Source organism: Adiantum capillus-veneris, chromosome 18, assembly GCF_014529385.1.
Source record: "Adiantum capillus-veneris isolate H3 chromosome 18, ASM1452938v2, whole genome shotgun sequence".
Taxonomy (NCBI): domain Eukaryota; kingdom Viridiplantae; phylum Streptophyta; class Polypodiopsida; order Polypodiales; family Pteridaceae; genus Adiantum; species Adiantum capillus-veneris.
In genome coordinates this window covers 10,892,791-10,907,035 of record NC_140948.1, presented here as the reverse complement: position 1 = coordinate 10,907,035, position 14,245 = coordinate 10,892,791, and the positions used below count along the sequence as shown (strand labels likewise).

General features: G+C 45.1%; 1 protein-coding gene across 2 annotated transcripts in view; it reads right to left on the bottom strand.

Moving 5' to 3' along the window:
* Window positions 1-460: 460 nt before the first annotated feature.
* Window positions 461-14,245, bottom strand: part of LOC147435223 (Ribosomal protein L35) — a 74,247-nt gene continuing 60,462 nt past the window's right edge. Inside the window, exon 4 of one of the 2 annotated variants that reach the window (XM_086488317.1) lies at window positions 461-1,061. In XM_086488317.1, the coding sequence (XP_086344443.1) occupies window positions 627-1,061 (435 nt within the window). In that variant the 3' untranslated portion in view covers window positions 461-626. The remainder of the gene's footprint in view (window positions 1,062-14,245) is intronic. The other variant, XM_086488318.1, reaches the window with a different exon arrangement.

Here is a 14,245-nt window from a genome sequence, read left to right as displayed (position 1 = left end):
CCCTATGGGCAGCTTTCATTAACTAATAGAAGGATCTTTTTCTCAAAAAAAAAAAAAAAGTCCACGAGGAGCAGCTGCAAACGGAGATGGCTGCACCAAAAGGAGGGTTAGGTTGTCCCTCTCTCGCCAGGCGACTCGTGGCAAAAGCGCTGCCAAGACATCTCCTAGCAGTCGAGGAAGATCCTACCCCATGGGTCGGTTACGGCAAGGTGGAAAGGTACGTAGCGTACGGTACGGTTTAGGTACGTACGGAACATACTTCCATACTGAACCAACCTTTAGGTACGTACCATTTGTAAAAAAAGAAAATTACACTAAATTTAAGTTCACAGACCTTTCAAAATTCAACCTCATTAACAAATTAACAATGCAATGCCATATTGATCATAAAACTTAATGACTCAAGACTCAATACTCAATGAGAAAACCAATCACCATAAATCATAAAACCAAATAACAACTACAAACACCATGTCCATGGCATCAGCCAAAAGTCGGCATATACCATACAAACTGAATCAAAATCCAAAACAAAGTACTGTGAAATACTACAATGTCATAATAACAATAAAAGCCTGCTACAGCCTGTTCTTCAAAGCATGCAGTGTGCACTAAGACGTGCAGCCTCAAAAGTCTGTGTCAGATACGGAAGATGAATCGTCGGTAGAGAGCAAGCCCCCATCATCAAGGACATCGCCCTCCTCATCAAACTCAGGGTCAGGCTCAGCATATGTCAACTCTGGTACAAGCACCTCTGCACCGCAAGCCTCCTCGGGCATATCAGCAATCTCTGCATTGATGAGCCGGACACCTTCATTCGCTCGCCTGCAATTGGAGCGAATAGGAAGCTTCCCCTGCGAATACTCTCTCGTCTCACAGTTTCTGGATCTCTTCCCACCGTGCATAGAGGAAGCTCGTGCACGTGATCTAGTCACACGACGATCCACGCTCTCAAGCTCTCTATGCAGCTCTCTAAGAATTTGCTCCTGCTCGTCTCTGATCTGTCGTTCCACCGCCTCTGGTCTAGGATCACCTACCATTTTCAGCTCTGTCGCATCCACCTGATAAAGAGTAAAATAAAGTTTAAATGACTTATTATGGCATATGCTTGCAGGTTGAGTTTAAAGTGGCCAACATTGAGATAATTTACCTGTTTGGGTTGCCCTAAAGAATGGTAACTCCGCACGAGCCTCATGTTAGCTCTGCAATACACCAACTTCTCCAATTGAGAAGTGCTAAGGCGATTTCGAATCTTCGTGTGTATGAGAGAGTAAGCACTCTAATTGCGCTCACATGCTCCAGCCGAGCAATCCTGGTCAGTGCTAAAGCAAGAGCACAATCGTCAATGCACACAAAATTAGGAGAGTGAAAAGTAATATAAAGATGAAGAAGTTAAAAGTAGTATATACAATGGAATCATGGATGGCAGGATGCTAACCTGAGAAAGGATACGAAGAGAAAGGCGTGAGAGATTGGGAAGACCAACTCTCCCATACGAGTGCCACCACGTCAAAGGATACTTTCTGGCTTCCTTCCTCAAAGAAATTTCTCTCGTGAAAGAAGCACCAATGCCATTCATGTAGTTGGTGAATTCCCTTTCTATCCCAAGCTGATCATCCTCTGAAAACATTAGCCCAACATACTCTGCTTGTTTTGTGTTGACCTGTAGAGAGGATGAAAAATGGCATCCATCGCATGTATGGGACGGCTCATGAAAGTCCAGCGGCTCTCAACACATCCCTGTAACAGACTTGGACACTCCAAGTCAAGAATCAATCCCGACAGCACCAAATAACCACTTCAAAACAATTCACAGATCACAATAGATTTGCACTGGCCCGACGGAGTTCCGTGCCTAGAGATATTGGCCCCAAAGACTGGCGCCCCTTTCGGTATTTCTTTTTATATTAATCAATCATCAAAGTACAAGAGAGCGGTTAGGGTTTCACTCTCAGACTCTGCGTCCAGATGCTCTGAGAAGTGAGGCCCTCACCACTAATTTAAAGATTACAAGGGATGCCCATAAGCAGAGCCCCAAAAGCTTCAAAGCAAAAGCAGATTCTCTCTCTCTCTCAATGAGAGTCAGTAAAAAGCAAGTTCTCTTTTTCTCTTTCTTTCTCCCAAATCAAAGCGAAAAGCTGAGATTTGAGTCGCTCAAAATTTCCCAGAAAAGAAAAAAAAAATTCCGCCTCCGCTATATCCGGAATTTTAGGGTTTCTGGCAGGAATTAGCGTTTGCAGGAATTTTAGGGTTTCTGATGTCCGCCACGTCATCACTTTGTGACATACCCCCCTCTTGAAAGCATTGTAATCGACCGCGATTACGCCTGCAAAACCGACAAAAGCCATAAACCGTCATAGCAGACACTGTCTGTTAGTACCTACGTACTAGGAACACACATCTAGCACATGTACGAAATCGACAGTCACATCACACGACATCACAGGACATCACATGACATTCAACATTCAGTCGGATCTTAGACCATGATTTATCGGCAATGGAGCTAGCAATCACATCTAGGTCCAATCGGGACCTCATCGATGTCCGATTGACTAACCCCTATTGCAACCATGTCTATTCGAGATCAATCACACCAAAATGCTGCACTCATTTCGTCTATCAGTTCCTGCACTCACAAAAAGTCAAGAACAAATCAGTATCATAATCAGGAATTCCATTTCATAAAGTCATCCAGCAGAATACTGTCAGCTCTCAGTATCCCTGAAGCTCAAAGAGACATCAGTGACTTTAGTATCAAATCGAGGCATCTGTTGACAAAGGAGCGGAGTAACTCTCCTCTTGTGCATCCCACTGCACCAGATCTTCGGCCAAGCTGAGTTTCTGGGTTCCGTTTGGAGTAGACTATGCTAAACCAAAACATCGAGGTAAAGTTTCACAATCCGAGGAGTATCTGCTAGGTCCTCCTCCTCCATCCACTTCGCATCAAATGCAGGAGAGTTCTTGAACTAAATCAAGAACCACCTTCGGACTTTACCTTTCTTCGTATCATTATGTGCCAAAATCTGTTCAGGAACAAGGATCTCCTCGTTTTCTTTCACTTCGGGTTGCTCATCAAGCTCCCCATCATCAGGCACATCACCCTTAACAGGGTTCAAGAGACTCACATGCAATGCATTATGAATCCTCCAAGTATCTAGCAGGTTCAATCGGAAGGAGACATCATTTATCTTTTCAGTCATCTGGAAAGGTCCGTACTATCACATACTAAGCTTTGGAAAAAGCCTCTCCTTTCCCTTTTTCTTTCGTAGGCGTGCCTTCACAAAAGTAAGAGCACCCAATCATCCTCCTTCAGTTTCAAGTCGCGACGATGGCAATCCGCTGCCTTTTTCTGTCGTTCTTGAGACTTCTGCAAAGTCTCGCGAACCTTGGCAAAAGCCGTATCCAAATCTCGCGAATATTCATCCGCTTCAAATATCTAATCTTTCGTGCTCAGGAACAATGGAACCTTCGCAACACTTTCAACAATTTCACATGGCGTCTTCCCCGTCGAAGAGTGTATCATGTTATTGTAGGCAAATTCCACCAAAGGTAAGTTCTTTTCCCATTGAGTCTTCTGATCCGAGATACAAGACTTCAATAAATCTAAAATCACTGAATTGGCAATCTCAAATTGCCCGTCAGTCTGCAAGTGGAACGATGACGAGAACTGCAACCGCGTGCCAATGTTCTCCCAAATTGCCTTCCAAAACAACCTCATAAATCTGGGGTCTCTGTCGGAGAGAATCGTCTCAGACGTGCCATGTAATCGGAAAATCATCGTGATCATTCTGTGTTCTCGGGAGATCAAAAAAATGAAATCCATTTCAATATTTTCCAAGGGGCGGGTGGGTATGGGTAAAGGCTGTAACAATCCTTGTGCCTTATGCCTGTCAAACTTGACCTTTTGGTATACCAAGCAACTGCGCACAAACTCTTCCACATCCTTCTTGAGTCTCCGCCAAAAGAAATATCTCTCTACCCCTTTCATGGTGGTAGCAATGCCGCAGTGACCCATAAAAAGTGGACAGTGGCATTCAGTCATAACCTTTTCCCTTTCATGGTGGTAGCAATGCCGCAGTGACCCGTAAAAAGTGGACAGTGGCATTCAGTCATAACCTTTTCCCTCAACGGCAGTGTAACGCACAACATAGTCTTTTTCATCAAGTAGCCTTCCCAAAGGGAGTATCCAGCTACTGTCTTCTCATCCCGTATCCGTGTGAAAATATCTGCAAAATCTGTATCTGTGGCATACTGATCGACCATATCCTCGAAGCTCCTATGATGTATCGCGGAAATAGCCAGAACCAACGGTTTCCGAGACAAAACATCTGCCACCACATTCTTCTGTCCTTGCACATGGACAATCTGGAAGTGGAACTGTGACAAGATGTTCGCCCACCGCATCTGCTTTTCCGAAAGCTGCTTCTGTGACAAGAAGTAGCGCAAACTCTGATGGTCTGTAAAGACAGTGAAATCCGCTCCGAGTAGGTAATGCCGCCACTGAGTAAGAGCATGGATAACCGCCAAAAGATCTTTCTCATAAATCTGTGCTGTCATCTCCGGCCTAGAGAACAAACGGCTCTCGTAAGCTATGACATGGCCTTCTTGCATCAAGACCGCACCCAAACTACGACCACAAGCATCACAATATACTTCGAATGACTTCTGTAAGTCCGACAAAGTCAAAATAGGTCCCGTAGTCAATTTCTCTTTCAACGTCTGAAAGGCAGTCACCTCTGTGGGTCCCCACGAAAAAGGTACTCCTTTCTGTGTCAAGATATGCAAAGGGGAAGCAACCTCTGCAAACTTTCGTATGAACCGCCTGTAGTACGAACACAATCCCAAGAAGCTTCTAACTTCATGGACATTCTTCAAGTCGGGCCAATTACGGATAGTCTCTATCTTGGCCGGACCCATTTGCACTCCTACTGCTGACACAATGTGTCCCAAAAAGTGCATCTCTGGTAGGAAAAATTCACTTTTCTTTGCATTAATCACTAACTTGTGATCTCGTAATGCCTGAAAGACCTGAAGCAGATGATCTCTGTGTTCTGCCTCATTCTTGGAGAAAACAATGATGTCGTCAAAGAAAGTGCCAACAAATAGCCTGTACTCTCGAAAAATCCTATCCATCATCCGGTTAAATGTCGCAGGAGCATTGGTTAAGCCAAAAGGCATCACCAAAAACTCAAATAACCCAAAAGTCGTCCGAAAAGCTGTCTTCTAGACGTCTCCCGGCGCTATTCTGATCTGATGATATCCACTCTTCAAGTCAATCCTGCTAAAGCACGAGGATCCCTGTAACCTGTCGAGTATATCATCGATCCTAGGAATCGGAAATCTGTTCTTGATGGTGATTTTGTTGAGAGCTCTATAATCGATGCACATTCTCCAAGATCCGTCTTTCTTCAAAATCAACAACACTGGAGAGCAATACGGTGAAGTACTAGGCTGGACAAGACCCTTTTCCAAGAGGTCTTTCACTGGGTTCATAATCTCTTCATTCTGTGCTCGGCTCACACGGTAGCGTGGCCGGTTCGGTGGTGTACTACCAGGTATCAGATCAATGGTATGATCTTCAGGACGAGCAGGTGGTAACTCTCCTGGCAGGCCTTCTGAGAAGCAATCGGCGTGAGAGTGTAGAAAATCTTAGCATTCTTTATCAAGTTTAGACATATTTGTCCTATCATCATCACTCAACTCTTTCATAAAGATTGAGTAAACAAACAGACTGGATTTCATTAATTTTGAAATGGCCGAAGCGGATACAATAGGGACAGACTCGCCCTTCAGTTTAATATCAAGTACAATTGTTCTGCCCTTTTCTGTAGTCAAAGTCGCTTTTCTCGCCCGATAATCAACTACGGCGTTGTTCTTGTGGTACCAGGGAATCCCTAAGAGAACATCACAACCCTCCAAAGGCATTATGAAGAAGTCCTCATGCCCCAAATACCCCTGACAATGCAACCGAAGTTTGCGAATGACAGGTGTAATGGCTACGTCCCTGCCGGGTGCCGCTAGAACTGCCTCTGCAAGTGGTCCCATCCGATCGGGAGTAACCTCGAGCCGCGCCGCCAATTCCGGTGAAATGAAGTTGGCCTTGGCTCCTCCATCAAAGAAAATCAGGGTCTCTTGATCTTTCACTTTGCCCCAAGCTCGGCAAAGTTCTGTACTCTCATCCATGGTGTCGGGATCAGTACCCACACAATCTGGAACCAGTCCTGTTTTCATCTTGCCTTTTCGTACACGGTCCTCAGCTGCTCTCGAACTCTCAGGCCTTTCGTCGTCCTTGTCATTCTGTTCTTTCTATGTCTTTTTAGGGCACTTCGCGGAGATATGTCCAGTTTCCCCGCATCCAAAGCACTTCCCCTCCCTGATGTAGCGAGTCCACTCCTGAGGAGTAAGTCTGGGTCGTGCATCCTTTTTCTCTGGGTTGCTCTTTCTTTTTCTACTTTCATTCCCAGAAGTCTGTCCGGTTCGTTGTGTCGTGACCTCATCTGTGGGGTAGGTCAGATTGCCAGAGTGAATTGCAAAGCCCCGCTTCGCATGACTCATCAACTCCTGAATAGAAGCTGACTTCTGTTCCAAGCAGTGGTCTCGGATCTCTGTAGGTAGACCCAATGTAAACCGCTCAATCTGTTCTCTGAACGAGATCTTCTTGAATGAAGAGGCAGGTAGAAAAGAGTTCCAAAATCTTTCACAGTAAGAATTCACTGTATCGCTCTTGGTTATCCGGAGATGGTTCCAAGCAGCTCGTATATCTCGCTCAAACTCTTGAGTCAACCAAGAAGAAATAAAAAGCCTCTTGAATTTCAGCCATGTAACTGGCACAGTCTTGCTTAATAGAAGCGTGGACCACCAACTGCGAGCATTCCCCTTAAAATAAGAGGCAGCTCTCCGAATCTTGGAGTGCTCTGAATAGCGTCCTCCCACGAAAGCGATGTCAAACTGCTGTACAAAAGACAAAGCCTTCGAAGCATCGGAGTATCCCGAAAAAGTATCAAACTTAAGTGCTTGGCCACCTTCCTTAAACTCTCGGACTTTCTTGCTTTTATCTTCGAGAAAGTCATATTGGTTGGCTTTGTAAAAATTCCTCTTGTTCGCATAAAAGTTTCCGTTGTCAGAGTCTGAACTGTCCGTAGACGAGTCCTCTGTAGAAGTGTCACTCACTGGGCGAGACTTAGATTTCCTTGCCTTTTTCTTGCCCTTTCCGAAGCGTTGTTTCTTGCTTCGCTTTTTGCTTTTCCTGTCTTCTTCGCTCGAGTCTGAAGAGCTAGAAGAACTGGGTAGGCCTTCAAACTTGACGCGCTTCTTCAGTTTCTTTGCTTTATCGAATGTCAACTGACGACCCAAATATCCCGGGAAGTCAGTACCTTTCTTCTGCTTTTTGCAGTGCTTTTTGCCTTTCTTTTGCACATCGAAAAGCTAAGCAATCCGTGCATCAACCACGTTCTCCAGTTCCTTCTCCGTATATTTCTTGGAGGCAAAAGGTTTCTTGAGAGCGGGTTTCGGGAGTGGTGTTGTGGTTCTCTGCCACTCCATCTGTACCTCTTCCTAAGAGGTCCAGTTCATATATTTTGCCATCTTCGGGTCCTTGGCAAAATTGAGCATATCTTTGTTGCATCATCGATCAATTTTCGACGCTCCATCTCTCACTGCTCCGCTGGAGTAGGCCTAGGCGGGCCATACTCCGTGCCGGAATCTTCGTCGTGATCCTTGCCCGCATCTCCAGATGCAGAGGGAGTCGATTGATCATTGCCTGAAGCCATAGGTGCCACGGAAAAAAAAAAATCGGGGATCGGATTTCCCGTAGAAGAGAAATCGGCCGTGCTCTGATACCACTGTAACCGACTTGGACACTCCAAGTCAAGAATCAATTGCGACAGCACCAAATAACCACTTCAAAACAATTCACAGATCACAATAGATTTGCACTGGCCCGGCGGAGTTCCGTGCCTAGAGATATTGGCCCCAAAGACTGGCGCCCCTTTCAGTATTTCTTTTTATATTAATCAATCATCAAAGTACAAGAGAGCGGTTGGGGTTTCACTCTCAGACTCTGCGTCCAGATGCTCTGAGAAGTGAGGCCCTCACCACTAATTTAAAGATTACAAGGGATGCCCAAAAGCAGAGCCCCAAAAGCTTGAAAGCAAAAGCAGATTCTCTCTCTCTCAATGAGAGTCAGTAAAAAGCAAGTTCTCTTTTTCTCTTTCTTTCTCCCAAATCAAAGCGAAAAGCTAAGATTTGCGTTGCTCAAAATTTCCACTATATATATATATATATATATATATATATATATATATATATATATTCCGCCTCCGCGATTTCCGGAATTTTAGGGTTTCTGGCAAAAATTAGGGTTTGAGGAATTTTAGGATTTCTGGCAGAAATTAGGGTTTCTGTTGTCCGCCACGTCATCACTTTGTGACAATCCCAATAAATCTGATCGGCTGAAATATCAAAACAACTTGTCAATACAAGTTAAAACTTAGACTTGATGATTAAAACAGATAACCATTAGAACATGAGGAACCCCTTACCGATCAATATTCAACAGAGAGCATTTGGAAACGTGGTCTTTCATCTGCATAAACAGATGATAGACTAGTCCCAAGGTCGATCCCTCCATATCCGTCAATCGAAGGAGGACGTAGACTGCCTTGAGTGCCACTGAAAGAGCGTGCACTTCCTGCCAAAAGCTCTCATCAAGGATCCGCCTCTGCAAGTATTTTCTAGATTCATCCTGCAATCTTGACATGTCTCGCCATTTTGGATCCACCACTGTCTGGAGAAGTGGATCTCTAAGTTTGTAGAGCCTCTGTAAAACCAAGTAAATGTAGGCAAACCTGGTTTTTGAAGGTCGCACCATATCCAAAGTGCTATGGCTGCGGAAGATAGCAAGAGCCTGATGTTTCTTGCAAAAGAATGTGGTGACCTTGACCACATCTGCAACTATGGGCTGCACCCATGAAAGTTTGCCCATATCCTCCATGAGCAAATCCAACCAATGTGCAGCACATGGAGTCCACACTATGCCAGGAAACTGTTGCTCGACCATAAATCCCATTGCCTTGCAAATAGCTGCTGTCACGTGACACATCCAACCCTATGTGTCCGTGGACAAGCTACAGCATGATCAAGGTTCAGTCATTCCAGTCAATCTAGATTTAGAAGTGATCTGGCACTTTTGTGAGTCTATTCGTAGACCGTGCATGCCCAGCCACTTAGTGTACATGCATATCCTCTGGTTGCACACAGCATGATCATAAGCATGCCCATCAAAATCCTTCACAGGAATTTTCCAATGCATTTAGCCTATTTTTTCTATTTTTGACATTTTTCACTTATTATTTTTAAGTGACTTTTGTTGGACAGTGGGTAGGGCAAATTGAGTAAGTTTGTATATAAGCAAACCTAGACTAGAACTAATTGGCAGAAGAGGCAGAAGGAGCTCCACGCTCAACATGCACCTTCTTAGCAGAACCCCCCCAAGAGACCTAGCGTTTTTGGAGCAGAGCCATCACCTAGCGTTTTTCATCACCAGATCAGCCAACGATTTGCTTTTGCAGATTCCGGCGACAGACAGCAGAACCTCAGAGTAACCTAGCATTTTGCATTTTGCAGAGCAACTGGCGATAGCAGCAAAATTTCAGCCCTAGCATTTTTGGTTTGCAGATCAAGACCCGGCGTTTTGCAGCTTTACCGCAACGGAACAACAAGGAACATTAGCGTTTCCAGTTTTCAGCAATAAGACACCGCAGATCAAGTCCCGAACCTCGCAGATCTCACCTTCCCGTAGCAGATCCTCGTCGCACGGTCAGTTTCCGCAAGGTTTACAGTTTCTGCCCGGAAAACGCAGATTTCAGCATCTGCGTTTTCAGCGCATCGTCGTCATCGACATCATCATCGACATACAGTCAGAATTCAGCAGATACAAGATTTGCAGATTTCAGCCCATAGCGTTTTTGGACGGCAGATAAAAGATTGCAGAATTCAGACTTTAGGTCGGTCTCGTCGTCCCCGTCGTCATCGCCGACATAGCCTAGACTTGCATCAGTCACATGCATTCAGTTTGTACCAGTTTGTGCAATCAATAGTAGACCACTCTCGCCGACGAGAGTGGGGCCTTCGGAGGAGGGTTTTACAACGTCTCTGGTGTCGTATCTCTCTTCTCTCTCTATCTCTCAGTCTCATACACTTGCACGCACAGTGTCCATTCACTTTGTTTGTGATCATAGTATTCTCTCATTAAGAACGGAAGGCTCCCCTCAAAACGAACCTTAAGCACAGTTCGGAGCACTCATCTTGAGCAAAGCGCAAACAATCATTCTATTGCACCTAACATTGGTATCAGAGCTTTGGCAGTGTTCTGTATCACTCAAGGAAAGAACCACAAGAATCACAAGATTTTTTTTTTGCTTGTTGCGGTCGCACGAACCCAAGTTCGCTTGGGTGTGTCGATTCCTAATCGTGTTTTTGAAGAGTGACAAGAATCCCAAGAAAGAAGGGCTTGTCCAGCCTCCCCTTGTGTCTCTTTTCACTCATTGAGAGCGGACCGTGCACTTAGCGGCCGGCCAATCAACTAAGGTGGGAAAAAGCAACCTTGGTGTGAGCGCAAGGCCACCATGGGGTGCGCCCGCGGAAAGGAGTAGAACTTGGGGGAAGAGAAGATCCTTCTCGAACACAGATTGCAAGCGAAAGAAAACCTGAAGAACCCAAGTTCCTCGTGAACTTAAGAACCCAAGACCACAAGAACCCAAGACTTCAGTGGATGGTCATCACTCGAAGCGGAATGGATACTTCGCTCAGAGGTGATGAGCATGAGAGAGGCGAAGAAGAATTTTCCCCACCAGGAGGTTTTTCTGACCTTCCCCATCTACGTCAAGGATTGCGCTAACTCCTATGCAGGAGTTGGACCAGTTGTTTTTTGAAAGAAAGTTAGAACGCAAAGAAAGAGAAGCAGAAAGAAAGACCTACGAAGAAGAAATGGCAGCCATAGATCGTGACTACAAAGAAGAAATGGCAGCCATAGAGCGTCAGTACGACTTGGAAGAAAAAGAAAGTCGAGCAAGATTTGATCGCAAGAACAAAGCAAGAATGCAAGAGATGTTGCGACTCTTTTCTCAAGTTCAGGCACAGATGCAACAGATTCTGGAAAAGGAGACTCTCTGAGTCTCTTCTTCTCCACATCAAGACACACATGATTTGCATGATGATGATTTGAATGACAATGATAACCATGATGATTTGGATGACAATGACAAGCATGATGATTTGCATGATCAAGATCTGATTTCTCACAAGCATGATGATTTGCATGAAGAAGACGTGCTTGTTCACAAGGATGATGTGTTAGTTGATGCTTTTTCTAGCGAAGCTAACCTCGTTGCAGATTCGATCAATCACGAAGGATAGATCTTGGCTCTCGAGCCTAGATCAAAAGAACCCTTACAGGAAGTATTATGTGTTCGCATGATTGATACGCACGCATTGTTCGAGTGTTTCATTCGTGATCGTTTCCTATATTTTAGGTCTTTATGTGATCCCTTTTCCTAGGCATGACATATTGTACGTTGAGCACGTTTCACTCATGAATGAGCACGAGTGTCTGCGGATTTTTCATAAAAAGTTGAAAAGTATGCATTCAAGGAAGTCACATTCCATATCTCTTCCTTGGCATGACACATTCGTAGAACGAGCACATGAAAGTATGAGCACCAAGCATGGGCATTTCCGTTGTTAATTGCCACAGTTGATTGCTCTAGATCGTAAGAGAAAGATTCGATCTCCTTGTTTACGTGTGTGTGGTGAACGGTTTGGCACTCCGTCTATTTGTTCATCTACATTGCATGCACAGTCTATTAGGACGACAAGATTTTTTCCATTCACTTTACATAGAATAGGTATATTCATGGTTTTGTGTTGGAAATGGTTTCAGGAATTTTCAGCCATGGAGATTCTTGAAGAAGAAAGAAGCATGACTCTCGAGAAAGTTGAAGCGTCGAAGGAGCCTCAAAAGACTGTCGCTTTCGGCGCGGCCGAAAGAAGCAAGCGTTGCAGACCTTTATGAAGTTCAAGTACCGCATGACCTACACATCAAAGTGGGCCAGCGAAGAATCCCTTCCAAGATTCCGGATGCTCTTGGCGATCTCCCTCGACGCCATACAGTTCGGTACCAGTACCTCACTTTGAAAAGGAGAGGATGTCACGTGACACATCCAACCCTATGTGTCCGTGGACAAGCTACAGCATGATCAGGGCTCAGTCAGTCCAGTCAATCTATATTTAGAAGTGATATGGCACTTTTGTGAGTCTATTCGTAGACCGTGCATGCCCAGTCTTTTAGTGTAGATGCATATCCTCTAGTTGCACACAGCATGATCATAAGCATTCCCATCAGAATCCTTCAGGGCAATTCTCCAGTGCATTTAGCCTATTTTCTCTATTTTTGCATTTTTCACTTATTTTTAAGTGACTTTTGTTGGAAAGTAGATAGGGCAAATTGAGTAAGTTTGTATATAAGCAAACCTAGACTAGCACTAATTGGCAGAAGAGGCAGCAAGAGCTCCACGCTCAACATGCACCTTCTCAGAAGAACCCCCCCAAGAGACCTAACGTTTTTGGAGCACAGCCATCACCTAGCGTTTTTCATCACCAGATCAGCCATCGATTTGCTTTTGCAGATTCCGGCGACAGCAGAACCTCAGAGTAGCCTAGCGTTTTGCATTTTGCAGAGCAACTAGCGACAGTAGCAGAATTTCAGCCCTAGCATTTTTGGTTTGCAGATCAGCCTTAGCATTTTGCAGCTTTACCGCGACGGAACAGCAAGGAACATTAGCGTTTCCAGTTTTCAGCAAGTAGACACCGCAGATCAAGTCCCAAACCTCGCAGATCTCACCTTCCCGTAGTAGATCCTCACCGCACGGTCAATTTCCGCAAGGTTTACAGTTTCAGCCCGGAAAACGCCGATGCAAGTCTAGGCTATGTCGGCGATGACGACGGGGACGACGAGACCGACCTTAGGGCTGAAATCTGCAATCTTTTATCTGCCGTCCAAAAACGCTATGGGCTGAAATCTGCAAATCTTGTATCTGTTGAATTCTGACTCTATGTCGATGATGATGCCGATAACGACGATGCGATGACGACGCGCTGAAAACGCAGATGCTGAAATCAGTCACATGCATTCAGTTTGTACCAGTTTGTGCAATCAATAGTAGACCACTCTCGCCAACGAGAGTGGGGCCTTCGGAGGAGGGTTTTACAACGTCTCTGGTGTCGTATCTCTCTTCTCTCTCTATCTCTCAGTCTCATACACTTGCACGCACAGTGTCCATTCACTTTGTTTGTGATCATAGCATTCTCTCATTAAGAACGGAAGGCTCTCCCTTCCATAAGAACAAAAGAAACCTTGAGCACAGTTTGGAGCACTCATCTTGAGCAAAGCGCAAACAATCATTCCGCTGCACCTAACAGCTGCATTGTCTGTCACCACCTGCACAACATTCTCCTTGCCAACCTCCTCTATGGTTGTTTTGATGTTACCAAATATAAACTCAGTCGTGATCTTTTCCCCTGCTTTCCCTGCATCCACAGCACGCAAGAAATAGGTGCCCAAAGCAGAAGACACTAGGATATTGATTATGTGTCGTCTGCGTATGTCTGCCCAACCATATGAGATAATGGTGCATCCAAACTCCTTCCATCCAGCTTTCACACGCGTAGGTGCCTTCTCAATTAAGGCCTTCTGTTCATCTAACATAGTGGTGCGCACCTTGGTGTAATCAAGACCTGTCCGTGTCTCAGTAGGCCCAACCTATGCAATGGCTTTTACCATTCTTTTCCACTGATCTGTGCGCAAAACATTGATAGATATGTTGCACTCAATAAGAGTGCGACATATCTCCATCTCTGCCACCCTCTGACGCTCTTTGATCCAAGCCTGAGAAGAAATGCGACTAGGCAAAGTGGTCTGCGTTGGTGTTTCAGATGTACCTTTTTCACGTGGCAAGGAATCCTCATCTTCACCGCCAACACGTGCTCTCTCAAACCAGGAGCACCAACAGGAAAATACTCTTCAATAAGCTGCTCCCTCAAAGGTGGTGGTATTTTCTCACATGCATCAATCGGATCAGAGCACCCAATGCCCGTCAAGTGCTTTTTGACTCGCGTAATAGTGCTGGTGTACTGGTCCCCACAATACTTGCATTGCCATAAGCGTGTGCCGGAACCTTGCTTAGAA